This window comes from Anopheles stephensi, chromosome 3 (assembly GCF_013141755.1).
Source record: "Anopheles stephensi strain Indian chromosome 3, UCI_ANSTEP_V1.0, whole genome shotgun sequence".
NCBI classification, from domain to species: domain Eukaryota; kingdom Metazoa; phylum Arthropoda; class Insecta; order Diptera; family Culicidae; genus Anopheles; species Anopheles stephensi.
In genome coordinates this window covers 41,355,293-41,370,027 of record NC_050203.1, presented here as the reverse complement: position 1 = coordinate 41,370,027, position 14,735 = coordinate 41,355,293, and the positions used below count along the sequence as shown (strand labels likewise).

Below are 14,735 nucleotides of genomic sequence, written 5' to 3'. Positions count from 1 at the left end.
GAATTCTTCCGAAAGTGCAAGATCGGATAAAGTGGATCGATTTAACTTTTCACCTTTTTGCGTGTCGCCGTCGCCTGAAATGACCTTCCAGAGTGGACAGGAAGCTCTTTAAAGCAGCGCAAGGAAAGGTTTGAGCTGTGCTTGATGATCTTAAAGAGTGGACTACTAAATCAGAGTATTTGTCCAGGTAGACCAATGATGGTCATGTGGTTAGAATTCGAAAACACATACCCAAAAAGGCAAATAGCAGGGTGATAATGCTCTCAAGAGAAGCAGTCTTTGCCGGGTTTGTTTGAATTACATCGAACCAGATCATGTCTTAAAGCCACCCAGTTCGCTTTTCTTTGATCTTCACCATTCCGAAATTGAATATCGAACATTGGCACAGCACAGTTTCACCCGATAGTGTACTGCTTTCGGCAACAATAGAGCTATTTTGTAATCATTACCTGCCGGCACCTGCCACTGAACCACACCAAACCCCGGATGAAAAGAAACCCCTGGTAGAGGTAGATAAAAATATGCTCTCGATCTCAGCCCACCCCAGGTAATGCCGCTGAAAGCCTGGTTCGATTGTGCCATTTCGCATCCTCCGTACGCTCGCATGCAAACTTCAAACAGGGCAGACCCATGCAGCAGCCATACAGCAACCGGATGGTACGAATTTGGATTACTTCCTTCTATGTTAGCGCTCTGTTTTTTTATATCTTTTTCTCTGCACAATTGTGCTCTTCCTTTTGCTTTTCGTAACCCGCGCCATGCATCTAACAACACACACACTCGCACACCTGGCTCTATTGAAAGCACACGTTTCACGGCTTTTGAGCGTAAGGAAATTAGCAATCATTATAGCTCAATATTTGAATAGATGCATGGTGTTGGATTTGTTACATTTTCTACGGCGCACGGCGGTGGCGGTGGTGCGAAATTTTCTCTCGCACCCATATCATCACGCACGGGTCGCTGGTGAATTGCACAAAATTGTTCAAATTTTGATTTGCACAACCGTATGCGATGGTGGAAGCAGACGTGGGGAAAATGAAGCTGAGGTTGAATAATGAAATATACTGCTCCCATTTGTGGCAGCACGGGGTGCCTTGGGTAAGGCGTAAGCGAGATTCAGCTGAAGTTGTATGATGTTTGTATGATTGCAATATTGTTACCACAAAACACTTATAATGGTGAAACTTATTTATGGTACGAAAATGTCTCCTTAAGTTATGTGTTGTTAATCTTAAGCCTCAGATATATGTTTCTCAGGAGGTTGATCAACGACTTTCAAAATGTTCTGAACGATGTGGTCATCATTAATAAGTCTAGCAATCCATCATATGGCCAAGACATGGCTCGTTGGAGATCGTGAAGCCAAGAAGAATAAATACAGTGGGGTGCTCGATCATCCGATCATACTTATAATTTCATGCGAATACCTAGGATTCGAGAGCATAGTCCTGTGTCTTCACCGTGAAACAATTGAGTGAGCATCGATCCATTTACAATAATTGGTCGAAGAAAATAAGTGGCAAATAATTTGATTAATTTACCAACACAGGCGGTCAAGGCAGGACCATGATTCAAATCCCAACGAAAACCGTTTTTCTAACCAAGAAGAAAAATCACAAGAAACCGGAAATGGCAGGCCTAGAAAAGAAGAACAACACTGAACTATTGAAGCCTTGAAGAACACCTGAAGTAATTTATTAGGTAGTGTAATTTAATGATACGTGGTCTTCATCTTTGGAAACAGAAGTCTTAACGATATATTTATCGTCTGATATGGTCTGATGACATATCTGCTTTATTCTTTTTCCATTTGAATATCTTACGAAGTTTGTCACAAATATGGTTGATTTAAGCTCCAATGTTATCGAAATATGATAACTTAGCGAGAGAGCATTTGCAACTGTGTTTGAAAATATTTTATTAAATTGCTTAAAAAAACACCAAAGGATAGTACACAGAAAGTTTGAAACCTTATATCGAAGCTCAAGCACAACATTCTATAGTTCAAGTTCAATAGACCAACAATGTGATTGATTTATACCTACAATAAACTATTAAAACTGTCCATACTAAGTAAAACGATTACCGATTTTTGCAACACTGTCGCTTGCATCCTCTGGCCAAAGGTTGCGTACGGGGAGAATTTGAAACTGGAGAGCCTTGCTACTCGCAATAGTGCAATTAATTTGTTGATCGTTATTGCTACTGCTTACAGGAGTGTGAGATGAAGTGCGTAACTATTTGCCTAGTGCCTCGCGACTGCATGTTGCATTCAGAAACACATCTTGTAAAAACACACACAGACACGACCGACGAATGAGGAAGAGAATGGTAAACAGCGTCACGAAAGAGAGGTGTGCAACAACAATTGTGAAGAGAAAACCCACAAACTACGCTCGCAGTACGACGGCGCGCTGTGGGGTAGAGCAGGACCAACCGTGCGGCGTGGTGAAAATGCCATTTACATGACTTTCCATGCGTTTGTTTGCAATGGAAATTATTTATTGCTACGTGCTTGATATCAAAACAGGAAGCAGCACAACGACGACAGCGCCAGCGACAGCAGGAGTGCGCTGTGCAGTGCGCGAGCAACCATGAGGCACGGTGGAGACTGTGGCGTCATCTCAAAAACTTGAAACCTGATCAATTATCGCCTCCGGCTGGCACAGTATCAAACGGAGGCCCGATGAAGGGCACTCAGCAAGCTGAAGGGGGTGGCTAGGTGGAAATGCGGTTCAGCAAACGCATCGCCGCATGATGCATTACGAGCCGGGTCGGGCATTTTCCCAGCTAGTGGTTGAGGGTTGTTTGCTGACGGAAAGGAAGAAGAAGAATTCGCATCCGCCACCGGAAGTGAAGGGAAATGTACGTCAATTCTTTCGATCCAGAGTTTTGAGCTGATTTATTTTGCCTTTCTCCCCCTATTTTCATTGCGATCCTCGCGAGTTCGCATGCCTGTACGATTCCGGTGCATTTTATCAAAACGACGCATTCCTGCAACCGCATGACAACTGCATTTGTGGCGCGTTTAGGAAAGAAAAAAACTCCATTCCGCGGTTTGTGTAGTTGATTTTTACTTTCCTTTTTTCACAATCTGCTGAGCTGCGGAGCTGCCCAACGAGAGGAACAAACTTCAGCGAAAGCTCGCCGAACCTGAACGGGGAGTACCGGAGCCCGAGAGCTCTTGCAGGAGCTTTTGTTGGATTGATTTTCCGACGCTTTCGACTAAACATTCAACTGCTCTATTCTTGCAGGTTGTGCAGTGTTCCGTATCGTATCAGATTTTGCAAATCACTTCCGGCGGCCGTCCTCCGAGTGTGTGCGTGTGTGTATGGTGTTTGTGTGTGATTTCTGAAAAAAATGCACCAGATAACGGCACTGCATAATGGTGCATCGCGGCCCGCCGTAGTAGTTCTGTATGCTCGTGGATAGCTCCCACCAGGATGACGCAGCTGCACCACTGTTAACGTGTGCAATTTTCATTCGGGTGTGTTTGTGTGCGTTTGGTGTATGTGTGATTTTTCCCAGTGTCCGCAACTGTTCACGGCTGGTGCGTTTGCAGGCAATGCAGCGTGACCGCAACCGATCGTCTATCTGCTGATGTCCTTTTTTGTTGGCCTTGAGTACGCGAAAACGCGAAAATTTGCAGAAATCTATTCACTACCGGTTGGATTGCTGCAAGAACACATTGCGTGGTGAATAGCTGTGTGAAGATAGTGATCGAAACGAGCAGAAAAAATAGCAAAAAAGCAGCAAAAATTGTGAGCACAGTGAGCACGTCAAACCATCAACGACAGAATGGAGCCGGACGAACTAATCACGGTTCGAGTGCAATACCTCGTAGACAGTGACCCGTTCAACAGTCTGTCGATGTATCCGATTCCGTCGCGGGCTCCAGTTTTTTCGTTCGCCAGTGGTGTGCCCTTGGCTACACAGCTTGGCGCTCTGCTGCGGCATCTTGGCGCTCCGCAAAGGGTAAGCAAGAAGTAGCTTCGTTAACATGGTGATGGGTAGCAACATGGCTAGGCCGTTTCTGCTGAGTAAGGAATAGGTGGCTAATGTAGTAGTGAGTTAATTTAATTTTTCAGTCCTTAACAGTCCTTACATTGTTGTGTGTAGCGTGGAATGTAAAAATATGTTGTGAAGATAAATATAATGTTCTAGTACGTGATTCGTGGCGGTTTAAATAAACTGAGGAGCTTTGAGTCACTGATGGATTTTGTTCAAGGTGTAGTGAAACATTTGTAAGAGGATTTTCCAGGAAATTTCTCAATTCTGTTCAAGTTGGTATAGTATTTTTCCAGACATTCCTAATCCGACATATTTTAGATATCGCTCACGGTTTAACGTCAATGTCTGCCAATCCAATATCCCGGACCTTCTGGCGGACGCATGTTCTCCATTTTTGGTTATTACGTCTCCTTCGTCCATGAGGTTTACTACGAGCTGGGTCTTCCGCCTCTCTTCTAAATTCCCACGACATGACCTCCGAGGCCTGGAGAGTCTAGTTTGCTGCACGATGGTTGCGATCACTTTACAAGTGACTTCACAAGTTCCGAAAATCCTACTGACTATTTTCCTCTAGAACCCGACTAGAAGGAATTTATCATTTTGGACAAAGTCCACGGCTCAGAGGCATACGTGAGTATTGGGACTATCAATGATCTGGAAGTGGAATCTTCCATGAAATATATAGTTTGTGCTCATTTTAGAGCACAAAAGAGTCTTCAAAGATGGAATCTCCTATCTTTACATTACAACCGAGTAAATAAGTGATTGTTAGAAGGACTGCTAATGATTTTGGTAGGACGATAACTTTGGTTGTCGTTAATCTCCATTCCGAAGTTTTTTTGCCGTTTGCTATAAGCTTTAGGTAGCTTCGGCTTCATAGGAGAGTCTCAAATCAGTGATGTCTACGTTGTTAGTGTATTCCAGGATGTACAGGATGGATTGCATGATAGAAATTAATGCACGAAGTTTCTATCTCAGAGCCTCGGTTATCGCTCCCAAGCACCAGTTTGAAAAGAGTATAGACCAGCCCTTCTCCTTCAGTTCAGTCATTGCTACATCACGAATGCTTCCAAAGGTTTCTTTCCCTGAAAAGACTCCCTGAAAAGACTCAATCTTGAACAGTGTTGATTAAGCAGCGTTCAGAAATAGTTCAGCTAGCAAACTCATCGCAAAAACTTTGTATTGTTTCAATTCACACTTCCTCAATAGACACTTTTAAAAAATATCAGAATATTAGAAAAATGAGGAACCCGACCGGTTATCGAGCAGGAGCTACGGAAACAAGAAGCGTCGTGGAACCAGGGAAGATCGTTTTTTCTTCCTTCTCAATTTGCTTTATTATCCGAGCGTCCATTACTCGGCCATTGGCTCTTCCGCAAATTGAATTCGTACAGTTAGATAATATCAAACACACATCGGCTGGTCAACCGCGCACCATTCATAGCGCCGGACGGTTTTGTGGCGCGGCACGGCAATACGACCCATTTTTCCGCACGTTCACCATAAAATTCAATGATTGGCGCACCCATCGTACCCCGGTCGTACGCACCGGGTTGAAATTGGCCTCCAAGTTTCGCGCGGCGCTTGACGCGAAGACGCTCCCGATTGCAAGACAATTCGCTTGTCGAGTTGAGCATCAGTTTCAGTGATCCGGTTCACGTACAATGTTCGACTTCTTTTTCGCCTTCTTGCTTGCTTGCTTGCTTCTAGACCATCTTTCGTATTGGGTCACGTTTTGTGTGGTTGAAGTGAGAGAGCTGGAACCGCGGCTACTGCAGCCTCAACCGAGCCTGCATCCGAATTGCTTGACCTCGTGCGCACCGTGTGAGGTAGGCAGCACGTTGCGTTTCAACTTCCGGCTCCGGCTGTTGGACAATTTTTCGCCATTGCACAGCGTTCCGTTTGGGGTTTGAAGTCACGGCACACGGCGAAGAAGAAAATTGCAAAGTTTCCATCCGTTTTCGGTGGCGTGTCGGGCGTTAATTTGCGAAAACAATAACAATAAATTGCTCGGCCGGTTGGCGTTTGTTCGGTTGGTTGCGGTTTTTTTTTTTTGTTGCTGAGGTTTATTATGTCTTGCCCAAAATCGCAACCCACCCTCACGGGGTGGGACTGCGGGAGATGAAGCCAGACGTGGAAAGGTGATACACATGCAATGGCCGTTCGGTAGTGGTTGCTGCTGCTAATGTTGCTTTTAGCTGGAGATTGGTGAATTTGTCGCGAATATTGTCACTAATGGATTGTGTTTACTTTTTATGGAACAATCATTTACAAGCGGGTGCTCTTGAAGGAGAAAGGGCTTGAGAGAGAGAGAGAGAGAGAGAGAGAGAGAGAGAGAGATGGAGGGTACAATGTGACTCGAACGGGAAAAGTGTACCAAGCTTCCGCGAAAAGCTGTTACTTCCGAGGGAACAATTTTATTACACGTAAGACACCCGTCCGCCAACGGGGTGTTAATGGTCGCGCTGGATGTTTTTGATAAATTATCGTCTTTTGTGATGATTGTTGTATTCGGCAGGATGTTTTCTGTTCGAGTTTTTTGTTTAATGGCAAGAGGAATGATGATGAGAAAGGTGCACATTTTTCATAGTTTAATCGATCGAGGCAAAATGGAAAGTGAAACGAGCTGAAGCATGCATTCGAGGATCTTCTCAACATAATATCTGATGTTACGGTTGCTCTAAACAAAAGCCAAATAAATGGCAGGAAGTGATATTCTCACTCAAGGGTTAGTGGATTGAAGTTGAAGATATCAAGTAAGATCAAAACCGCGACTGAACCGATGAAGTTAACGCAACTTCATCAATGATCAGCAAGCTATTAAACTGCTTAAAACGACACTAAAACGATGTTGATAGCTTGTGTACTCTTTGCGGTGCAACCAGTCTCACTATTGTCTCGATCACGATGGCGCATACAAATCGCACAGATTCCCTTTTTTATTTCCAATTCAAATTCAAATGCTGCAGCCCTTCCAGCAACAACATGCCGGGCGAACTGTATTCTGACGCCTCATTCGGTTGCCTCATCGTTAACCCTTCTCTAGCCGATGCAACCTATCGAAAGGGGAAATCTTGTGGCGTTGGCCTACATTTCCTGCACGTTTCCATCGATCACCGAGCGGGTCACTGCTGGGAGGCAAAATGGCCGATTTTGCACTGACCCTCAGTGCGGACCAGGCGAGGCGAATCCACCCGAAAACGAATCAGATTGATGCATTCGATTCATTCATTCGCCCGGTGCCAAATCCAATGCACAAATGTGCCACGTTCGAGGGAGCACATTGGCGCGTTTGGTAAAGCGTATTAAGCTCTGCTGGTAGGGAGCGCTTCACGGGGGTGATCGTTTCACGCGTAAGATTTATTTTTGGCCTTCCGGACAGACAGATGACTGTGGACGGCCAATCGGTCGGAGAAAATCGTCAGGAGGCAAAACCGGCTCGTGCAAAACGGAAATGCGGTACCGGTCGTCGTTGTCGATTTGCCTTTCGTCACGCGTACGTAGCATTTAGTGTATGCAAATGACCAAACGGCGAAGACGGAGTGGATGCCGTCGGTTACATAAAAGAAGAAAACGGCGCAATCCATCAGGCAAACCGCGAACCGTGCATTGAGGTGATCGATCGAAAGTAAGTACGAATTCAATTAAGCTGTTAGCTGCTGCTGCTGTACGCAAGACATCCTCGGCACACACGGCCGTCACGTCTTCATGCTTGACGTGTTTTTTCGTTTTGTTTTTTTTTATTTTCGTCAACAAAAGCGAAACCCGCGTAGTACTATCGCTTTCAAACCGGATGCTACACGTTAGACGTTGCGAACGACACTTAACCATGTACCAACGTACTACTTTCAATGTTTGGCGGTTGCAGCTTGTTTTAGTATGCAGCTGTTAGTGTCAAACGCATTTCAAATTTGTTTTGATTTTATTCTGCAAGCTCCCCAATCTATAAGTAGGTTAATGGAATATGCCTTTATTATCAAATTCAAAATTATTTTTTCCCCTTTTTTCTATTGTTGATTTTAAAATGAAACATCTTTAAGGATGATTTTTGAATAAAATTCAATAACACCTTGCTTTATTGTCGAAAGGTTGCTTTATGGAGCACTCAGCATCATAAAAATAGAATAAACGCACCAAAAATTTATGTAAAAGTTCTGGACGAGCCCATATCAACGTTAAGACATGACTGGAATTTTCTCATTGCATAGAGATCTGCAACGCTCACTCGTAATCAGTTGCTGGTGCCTAGCTCAAAGGAAAAGAAAGTCATAAAGGAATTCTAGACAACAACCTTGGTGATTCTGCGTTTGCCTTTGACAAGTTTTGCCATTAACAGTACTGGACGATAACAATCCTTTGAGTTTTAAGTCTCCTGGTTTCGATCCCGAGTAACAGCACATGTTTTTTGTCAAGCTACCAAAAGTTGGGCCAGTGAATACCATCCAATTTTATTCTCAGATGGATCGATTCCAGTCGTTTTATAAAGTGAATGTATGAATAAAATCGATGTATGAATTCCAGATCGCTGACTCTGCATATGGAGACAGAGAGTCATTGAGTCACTCAAGTCTTTGATCCATTCGATATATGAGTTGGAAAGCGTGTAAGGCGTTCGAATTTATTTGGATGTAGTGAATCGAGGTCCCAAGTAATGGGGTGGTCCGGTGGCCGAGGCGACAGCGGCGCTGATCTTCACACGGCCGGACCGGAGTTCGAATCACATCCAGACTGCCTCCCTATACGCAGGACTAACTATCCAGCTACGGCTAAAATAAAGTCACAGAATGCCAGAAATGGCAGGACGAGACCATTCGAGGTTGTAGTACCAAGGAAGAAGCAGAAGAAGTGAATTGCGAATGTTAATTTACTGTCTAAAACTTTGCCAAAGTCCGGAAATTATCATCATTTCCTTAAAATAGGTACTGCAAGGTTCACGATACCAAAGCTGATCCAGGATCAAATTGATTAAAACTGCCCTCCTATTATTTATTAAAAAACTGTCATGGAAAATTGTTGTTATGTAGTTCAAATCAATAACAGTAGTTATGTCATAAACAATAACTGAAGTTTGAACTAAAATTAGGTTACAAATTTCTAGCGGAAATTTAGATAAATTAGAAGCAAATCAACTGAATGAAGCGCTCGCGAGCAGCACAATCGACTCTAGCACAAAACCAAGGAATACTTGGTAACTGCTACTGCCACTACCCATTGAACTAGGTTAAAACTTTCAACACTTCCCATTAATCGATTTGACTATCGAAATTTACAACTAATCTCACAAAACTAACACTTCGATCTATTCCAAAACTACCTCCCTCTGTTACAACGCGCCTTGTGCTTGGTGCTTAAATCTTCCGGCTCTATTGATTGGATCACTCGTTTCGTTTCGTTTGTCTGACTATGGTTTTCCCATTCTTCCGGAGGCCATCTTAGCGAAATGAACGCGCCGATCGCCGAATCACGACATTCGTGTATACACTTCCAAACTTTTGCCCCACACAGATGGGGCATATCGCGTTGCACCGCGAGACATCGTGGGCTGCCGTGCTGAAGATGCTCAGCTTTCGCGAAACCGAACCGAACAAACGATCGCTCATTCGCCTCATCTATTACAGCATCACATCATTACGCGCATCGAAACAAGGGGGCACCGATTGAGAGCCGAGAAGCGTTGGAAATGGGTCCTGCTCCCCCGGGGCGGCACTTCTAGCCCAGAGCTTTGAGCCACTCGGTCGCCCGTATGGGTGGGCTAGGAACTGGAGCTCTGCAGCAAATCATAATAATGACTCAGTTATGTGTCGTGTGAGGATTTCTGTGTGTGTGTGTGTGTGTGTGTGTGTGTGTGTGTGTGTGTGAGTGTGTTTAGCAGTGGCTACCAGCCACGAGGCTCCACGTAGAATGCGCCGATGCTGCCTGGGGTCGGAGTACGAATGATGCGGCAAAGGCTGTGACGGTTACATATAATTAATGGCACCTTCGAATGAAATCGAAAGCTCATGCAGCTTTTGCTTGGGGTACAAATGGCCATCGTCTAGTTTCGATTTCAGTAAATGTGTGTGAGTTTGTCTGTTTCGTTTGCGATCGCAAGAACTACACACCGTCCCGGGCAAGCAAAGACTCGTCGGAGCGTAAGAGCGTATCGCGGAAGATACGTAACTCGTTCACAACAACGCACCGCGCTAATATGTGGGACCTAGAAACACCGAAAAGCTTTCCGTGTCGGGTAGCACAAACGGTGTGTAACTTCTGTTTTTATCCCACGTCAAACAGGAAGCGTTGTGTAAGCTGATTCGCAAAGTTAGGGTAATGCATCACGAATCGCGCGAAGGTATAGAATAAAATCCCAACGTATTCGAATCGACTTTGAGCGAAGCAGCACTAGTTAATCTGGCCCTAATTGATAGCTTGCTCTACACGAAATTACATGCAGAAGCGCCGTTTTTATCGTGTGGCCAAAATGCACGCCAAACATCTGTAAAACAACTCAACATGCGTTCAAGTATTTGTCCCTTTTTTTTGTTTCGTCGCGCTATCGATGGAAATTTGCGGAAAAGTGACATAAAACTGAAGCTTTTTCTTTTGAGCAACGTTTTTTTTCATCACAGTTCATTAGATGTGAAAACAAAGCGGCTGCAACCGACGAAGCTGACAAAGTAAAGCGAACAAACGATAAAAACTCGCTTAAATCGGGGAGATTTTTTTCCCCTCAAACGAGCTGCTAAAATTTCGGTCGGATTATGCATCACATTAATTATAAATGGCTAAAGAAGTGTGTTTTCCTTGCTGTCAGAATGTGATAAATTGTTTAATCATTTGCATCCTGCGCACAAAGCACACGCTCTCGCCTCACATACACAGATCCGTCTTGTATTGCATTTCACCGCTGCGGTCTAGCCACTGGGACATTGGTGCGAAGGGAGCGAAGGGGTCAGCCGATGGGATTGCTGGAGGTGCTGCTGATGGCAAGACCCACACAAAAAAAAGGCAACAAACGCACCGAACCGTTGCAGGCGCATCGCTTTTCCCGTATCGCTGACCGGTGCACTCGCATTGTGCACCATTCGGAACTGATCCAGTTGCAGTGGGACGATTTATAACCTTCAATGTTTCACCAATTTGGACGATGGAACAAAAATAAAACGGTTGGGATGGGGAGATGGGCCAAGGGAATGCGTATAAAAATGGCCACTAACGCCATTCGGTGTTTTTTGTGTGCGTGTGTGTTTGTGGCTGTTACCGTTCGTTATTGTGTGCTGTGCTCGGTGTGTGTTTCGCAGCTCCGTGCTCCGGTTATTACAGTTTCCAATTTTTGGGATGCACTTTGTTGTTTTCGCTCATCCACGCGAATGTTTACAGACACAGACAAGATAGAGCTAATATTCATTTTTCAACCGTGATGAGCCACACAAAAAAGCTCTCAGAGGCAACCTCTTTCAAGGTGTTGCCGGAATATGAGCACCTACCATAAAATTAAATAATAAATTTTCATTTTCATTCGCCTTTTGTGCAGCATTGTTTGTTGTGTGGTCAGGTTCCTTCAGCGCAAGGGATTATTATTGGGAGCGAAATTGGAACCGTCGAGAGTGTGAGAGAGAGAAAGAGAGAGAGCGTACAACGGTGGCATCGCTATAAGCGGTCAGATGCATGAAGAGGTTTTGCTTTGTTGGACCGACCCTGGACAGATGAAGAACTTAAAACGTTTGACGGGCTTGTATTAATTGCTAAGTCGCCATTGCTTACGATCGTGTTGGAATTGTATTTAATAAATAAAGTCACTATTTAACTTCTTCGAGTGGAGTTGAAGTTTTATGAAACAGATGAATTTTTTACAACACTTATATTTAAAGAGCTTAAGAAAAACACTCCCGCAAGAGACATTAAAGTCCGAATTACCATGCTCCAGTGTATGACAAAAACTCTCTAAATGGACATATCGGTATATTAAGGTTGTCAAATTCGAAATCCGTTAGACAGCGAATTACAGTATCGCATTACGGGCTCTGACATTTCCTTGGAAGGATTTCTGCGATATGTTCCTAACGGTTTGTAAGCTCATGAATAATGTTTAATTAATTATTTATATATTTGTAAACTTTTATTGAAAATAGATGGAATATGTTCAAATTTTCTCTCACTCAGACAAACCTTTTCCATCATCTTCTTCTTCTGTGGCACTACAACCACGAGAGGTCTCGGCCTGCCATTTCTGGCTTTCTGTGACTTAATTTTACCCGTAGAAAAGTAGTCAGCCTTTCGTACGGGGAGGCGGTCTGGATGGGATTTGAACCCCGGCCCTGTCGTGTGAAGACCGGCGCCGCTGTCGCCTCGGCCACCGGACTCGCCTTTTCCATCATCAGTCTAAGTTTATTTGAGCAGCAGAATATTCGGGCATCTATGGCATGCATATCCACACAAAGTCAATCGATCAGTCAATTTGAGAATCTCTATGATAAAGGCAACTGTTGCATTATTTGCTGTTAAATCCATATTCTTAGGACTCAGCACACCTACAAACAACAGGATGCTGCTAATAAATATGCTTACTAGAAGACGTATCATTGATGGTCAGATGGGGGATAGTATTATACTGCACAAAATGGTGTGCAGAATTTAATTTTTATGCATGAACTTGTCACAAACATTGCGCTCGTCATTATAACAACCATAAAGATAAGAAAGAAGAATAAGAAGAAATGGCTGAACTTGAAATGGTTTTCGAAGGTCCATTTTTTATGGTGTTGGTAGCTCTGAGGTAATTTTCAATCAAATACATTCACAATGGTTTACATTTTATATACACTTTCGAACCGACATCATCACTTTGATAGCTAGGATTGTCGCGACTTGACGACAAAAAAAATGCTTTGCGAAAGTATGACTTCTCTACCGCGATGCCGATAATACCGCTCCATTCGAAACGTGATTCGACTAGCTTTGTTTGAGAGCTTTCCTGTTAGCGAACTGATATCAGCAATGATGTTTTTGTTTTGAATCCCAGTGTCACATTTCAATAACTGACCCACACTTCTCTTCTCTCTTCATCCCACACAGCTCGACGATGCCGCGCTCCAAGTGTACAAGGACGGAGACTATGGAGCGTACCTCGATCTGGAGTCATCGCTGGCCGAACAATCGGAAGACATCGAGGGTCTCAACTCGAAGTAAGTCAAAAATGCATCTAGTATTAATTTTCACAACCAGTTCCACACCATTCCACACCGGTTGGGGATGAATTTAAATTGCTCTTGCAGCCACTTCCGGTGCCCGGGATTGCCCGGTCTTCTAATTGCAACACATTAATTTCCCGCGAAAGAATGAACGCACAAATTTGACGGTGCGCTTTCTCCGTGCGAAACCCCTTGCTTTCCACGGAAAACTCCTGGCGTCCACTTTCGCCGGGGCCAAGTTTTCTTTCAAGCACAGTTGAAAAGTTTGGTCGGCACAAGTGCAAGGTCCCGGCACCCTTCCATAGTTTGTAACGACTTCGTTTTGTGTTGTCACCAAAGTTGGATCTTTGGAGTTCGCTTTCATCCGGAAATGCGTCCAATGGACCAACGAGGAAATTCTTAAGGAAGCGAAGGAGAGTAAAATATCCCCATTTTTTCTGTCATTTGAACACTTTGTTCCGTCGTTGGTCGGTTTATGCAGACACCCTCTAATGACAAGCGCAAGTGGCAAGAAAATATCACTGGCTAGCAAACTTTCTTACCAAGCGCGGTGTAGTTTGTGTGTACACTATCTTCTTAAAAATTAGGCGAAGAGTTGAAAATAGCACCGGCGAACGTAGGTTTTGCAAATCAGATTGAAACCAGAGTTTTATTCTCCTTCGCTACGCTTTTCACGACTGTAATGTGTGTAAAAAAGCTTTGCCAACTAATTGGATAACGATCGCAACTGTTCCATTTGGTACACAAGGACTTCACTCTGCAAAGAAGAAGCTCTCCAAAAGGGCTTTGTTTCGGCCGGAAAAATCGGCCGGAAAATATTTTGCAAACCTTAATTAAACTTTCAGTCAAAACTATTCCAAAAAACCCGCCACTGTCGCATGGAAAAGTTTCCATGAAGCCCCCGTGTGCTTTAGCTAATAAACAGCACTATTTATGGTGTTTCTTCTTTTCTAATTTTATTTTCCTTACCTTCCTTCGTTCGCAGCCGCAAAAACTCGCTGGTCGTCCGTACGCAGCTCAGTGTCCGAGTTCACTCCATTATCGGTAAGTCCCCAAGAATTATTGCAGACCTGACTCGCAGGGCGCACGTTCAGTTTCGTGTGCGCCTCAAGCCAAAAGCCACCCCGGCCTCGTTCTTTCCGGGGTGAAATGACAAAACATGCTGGCCTGAACCACCCGGTAAAACGGTCATAGGTCCCATCCGTGAGAGCGTGCAGGCACTTTAAACGTACAGGAATCATATTCCACTTTCTTTGTCGTCTACGGGCATCGTGACGCTGAGAGGGGGTGAGGACCGATGGGAAAATAGGATCTTCAAAATCGTGCTCCGCTTGTGAGAAGGTACCGGAGGAGCTTCAGGTTATAAATGTTTATGGTATATTAGGATGTTTAGATCTTTACGGCCTGGTCAAACAAGTTAATTTTATTTCACTGAGCGGTACACGTAGCTGAGGTAAAACGCCAGAAAAGCTCGTACTTACTTACAGGAAGCGGAATCTTTAATATTTTTTAACACGAGGACAGCATCAAGCTTGAAAATATTTCATCTTC

The 14,735-nt window shown here is 44.1% G+C and overlaps 1 protein-coding gene across 14 annotated transcripts in view; it reads left to right on the top strand.

Annotated features, from left to right (window-relative positions):
* The window catches only part of LOC118512251 (FH1/FH2 domain-containing protein 3-like), a 76,557-nt gene that overhangs the window by 35,228 nt on the left and 26,594 nt on the right, over nt 1-14,735 (top strand). For 9 of the 14 annotated variants that reach the window (XR_004906275.1, XR_004906276.1, XM_036056395.1 and 6 more), the window contains 2 exons: nt 13,069-13,178; nt 14,170-14,228. Coding sequence is in view for 11 of the 14 variants with exons in the window: in XM_036056395.1 (XP_035912288.1) it covers nt 13,069-13,178; nt 14,170-14,228 (169 nt within the window). In the remaining 3 variants the exon portion in view is untranslated. Of the gene's footprint in view, nt 1-3,257; nt 3,979-13,068; nt 13,179-14,169; nt 14,229-14,735 lie in introns of those variants that run through there. The other 5 variants (XM_036056403.1, XM_036056401.1, XM_036056402.1 and 2 more) reach the window with 2 other exon arrangements.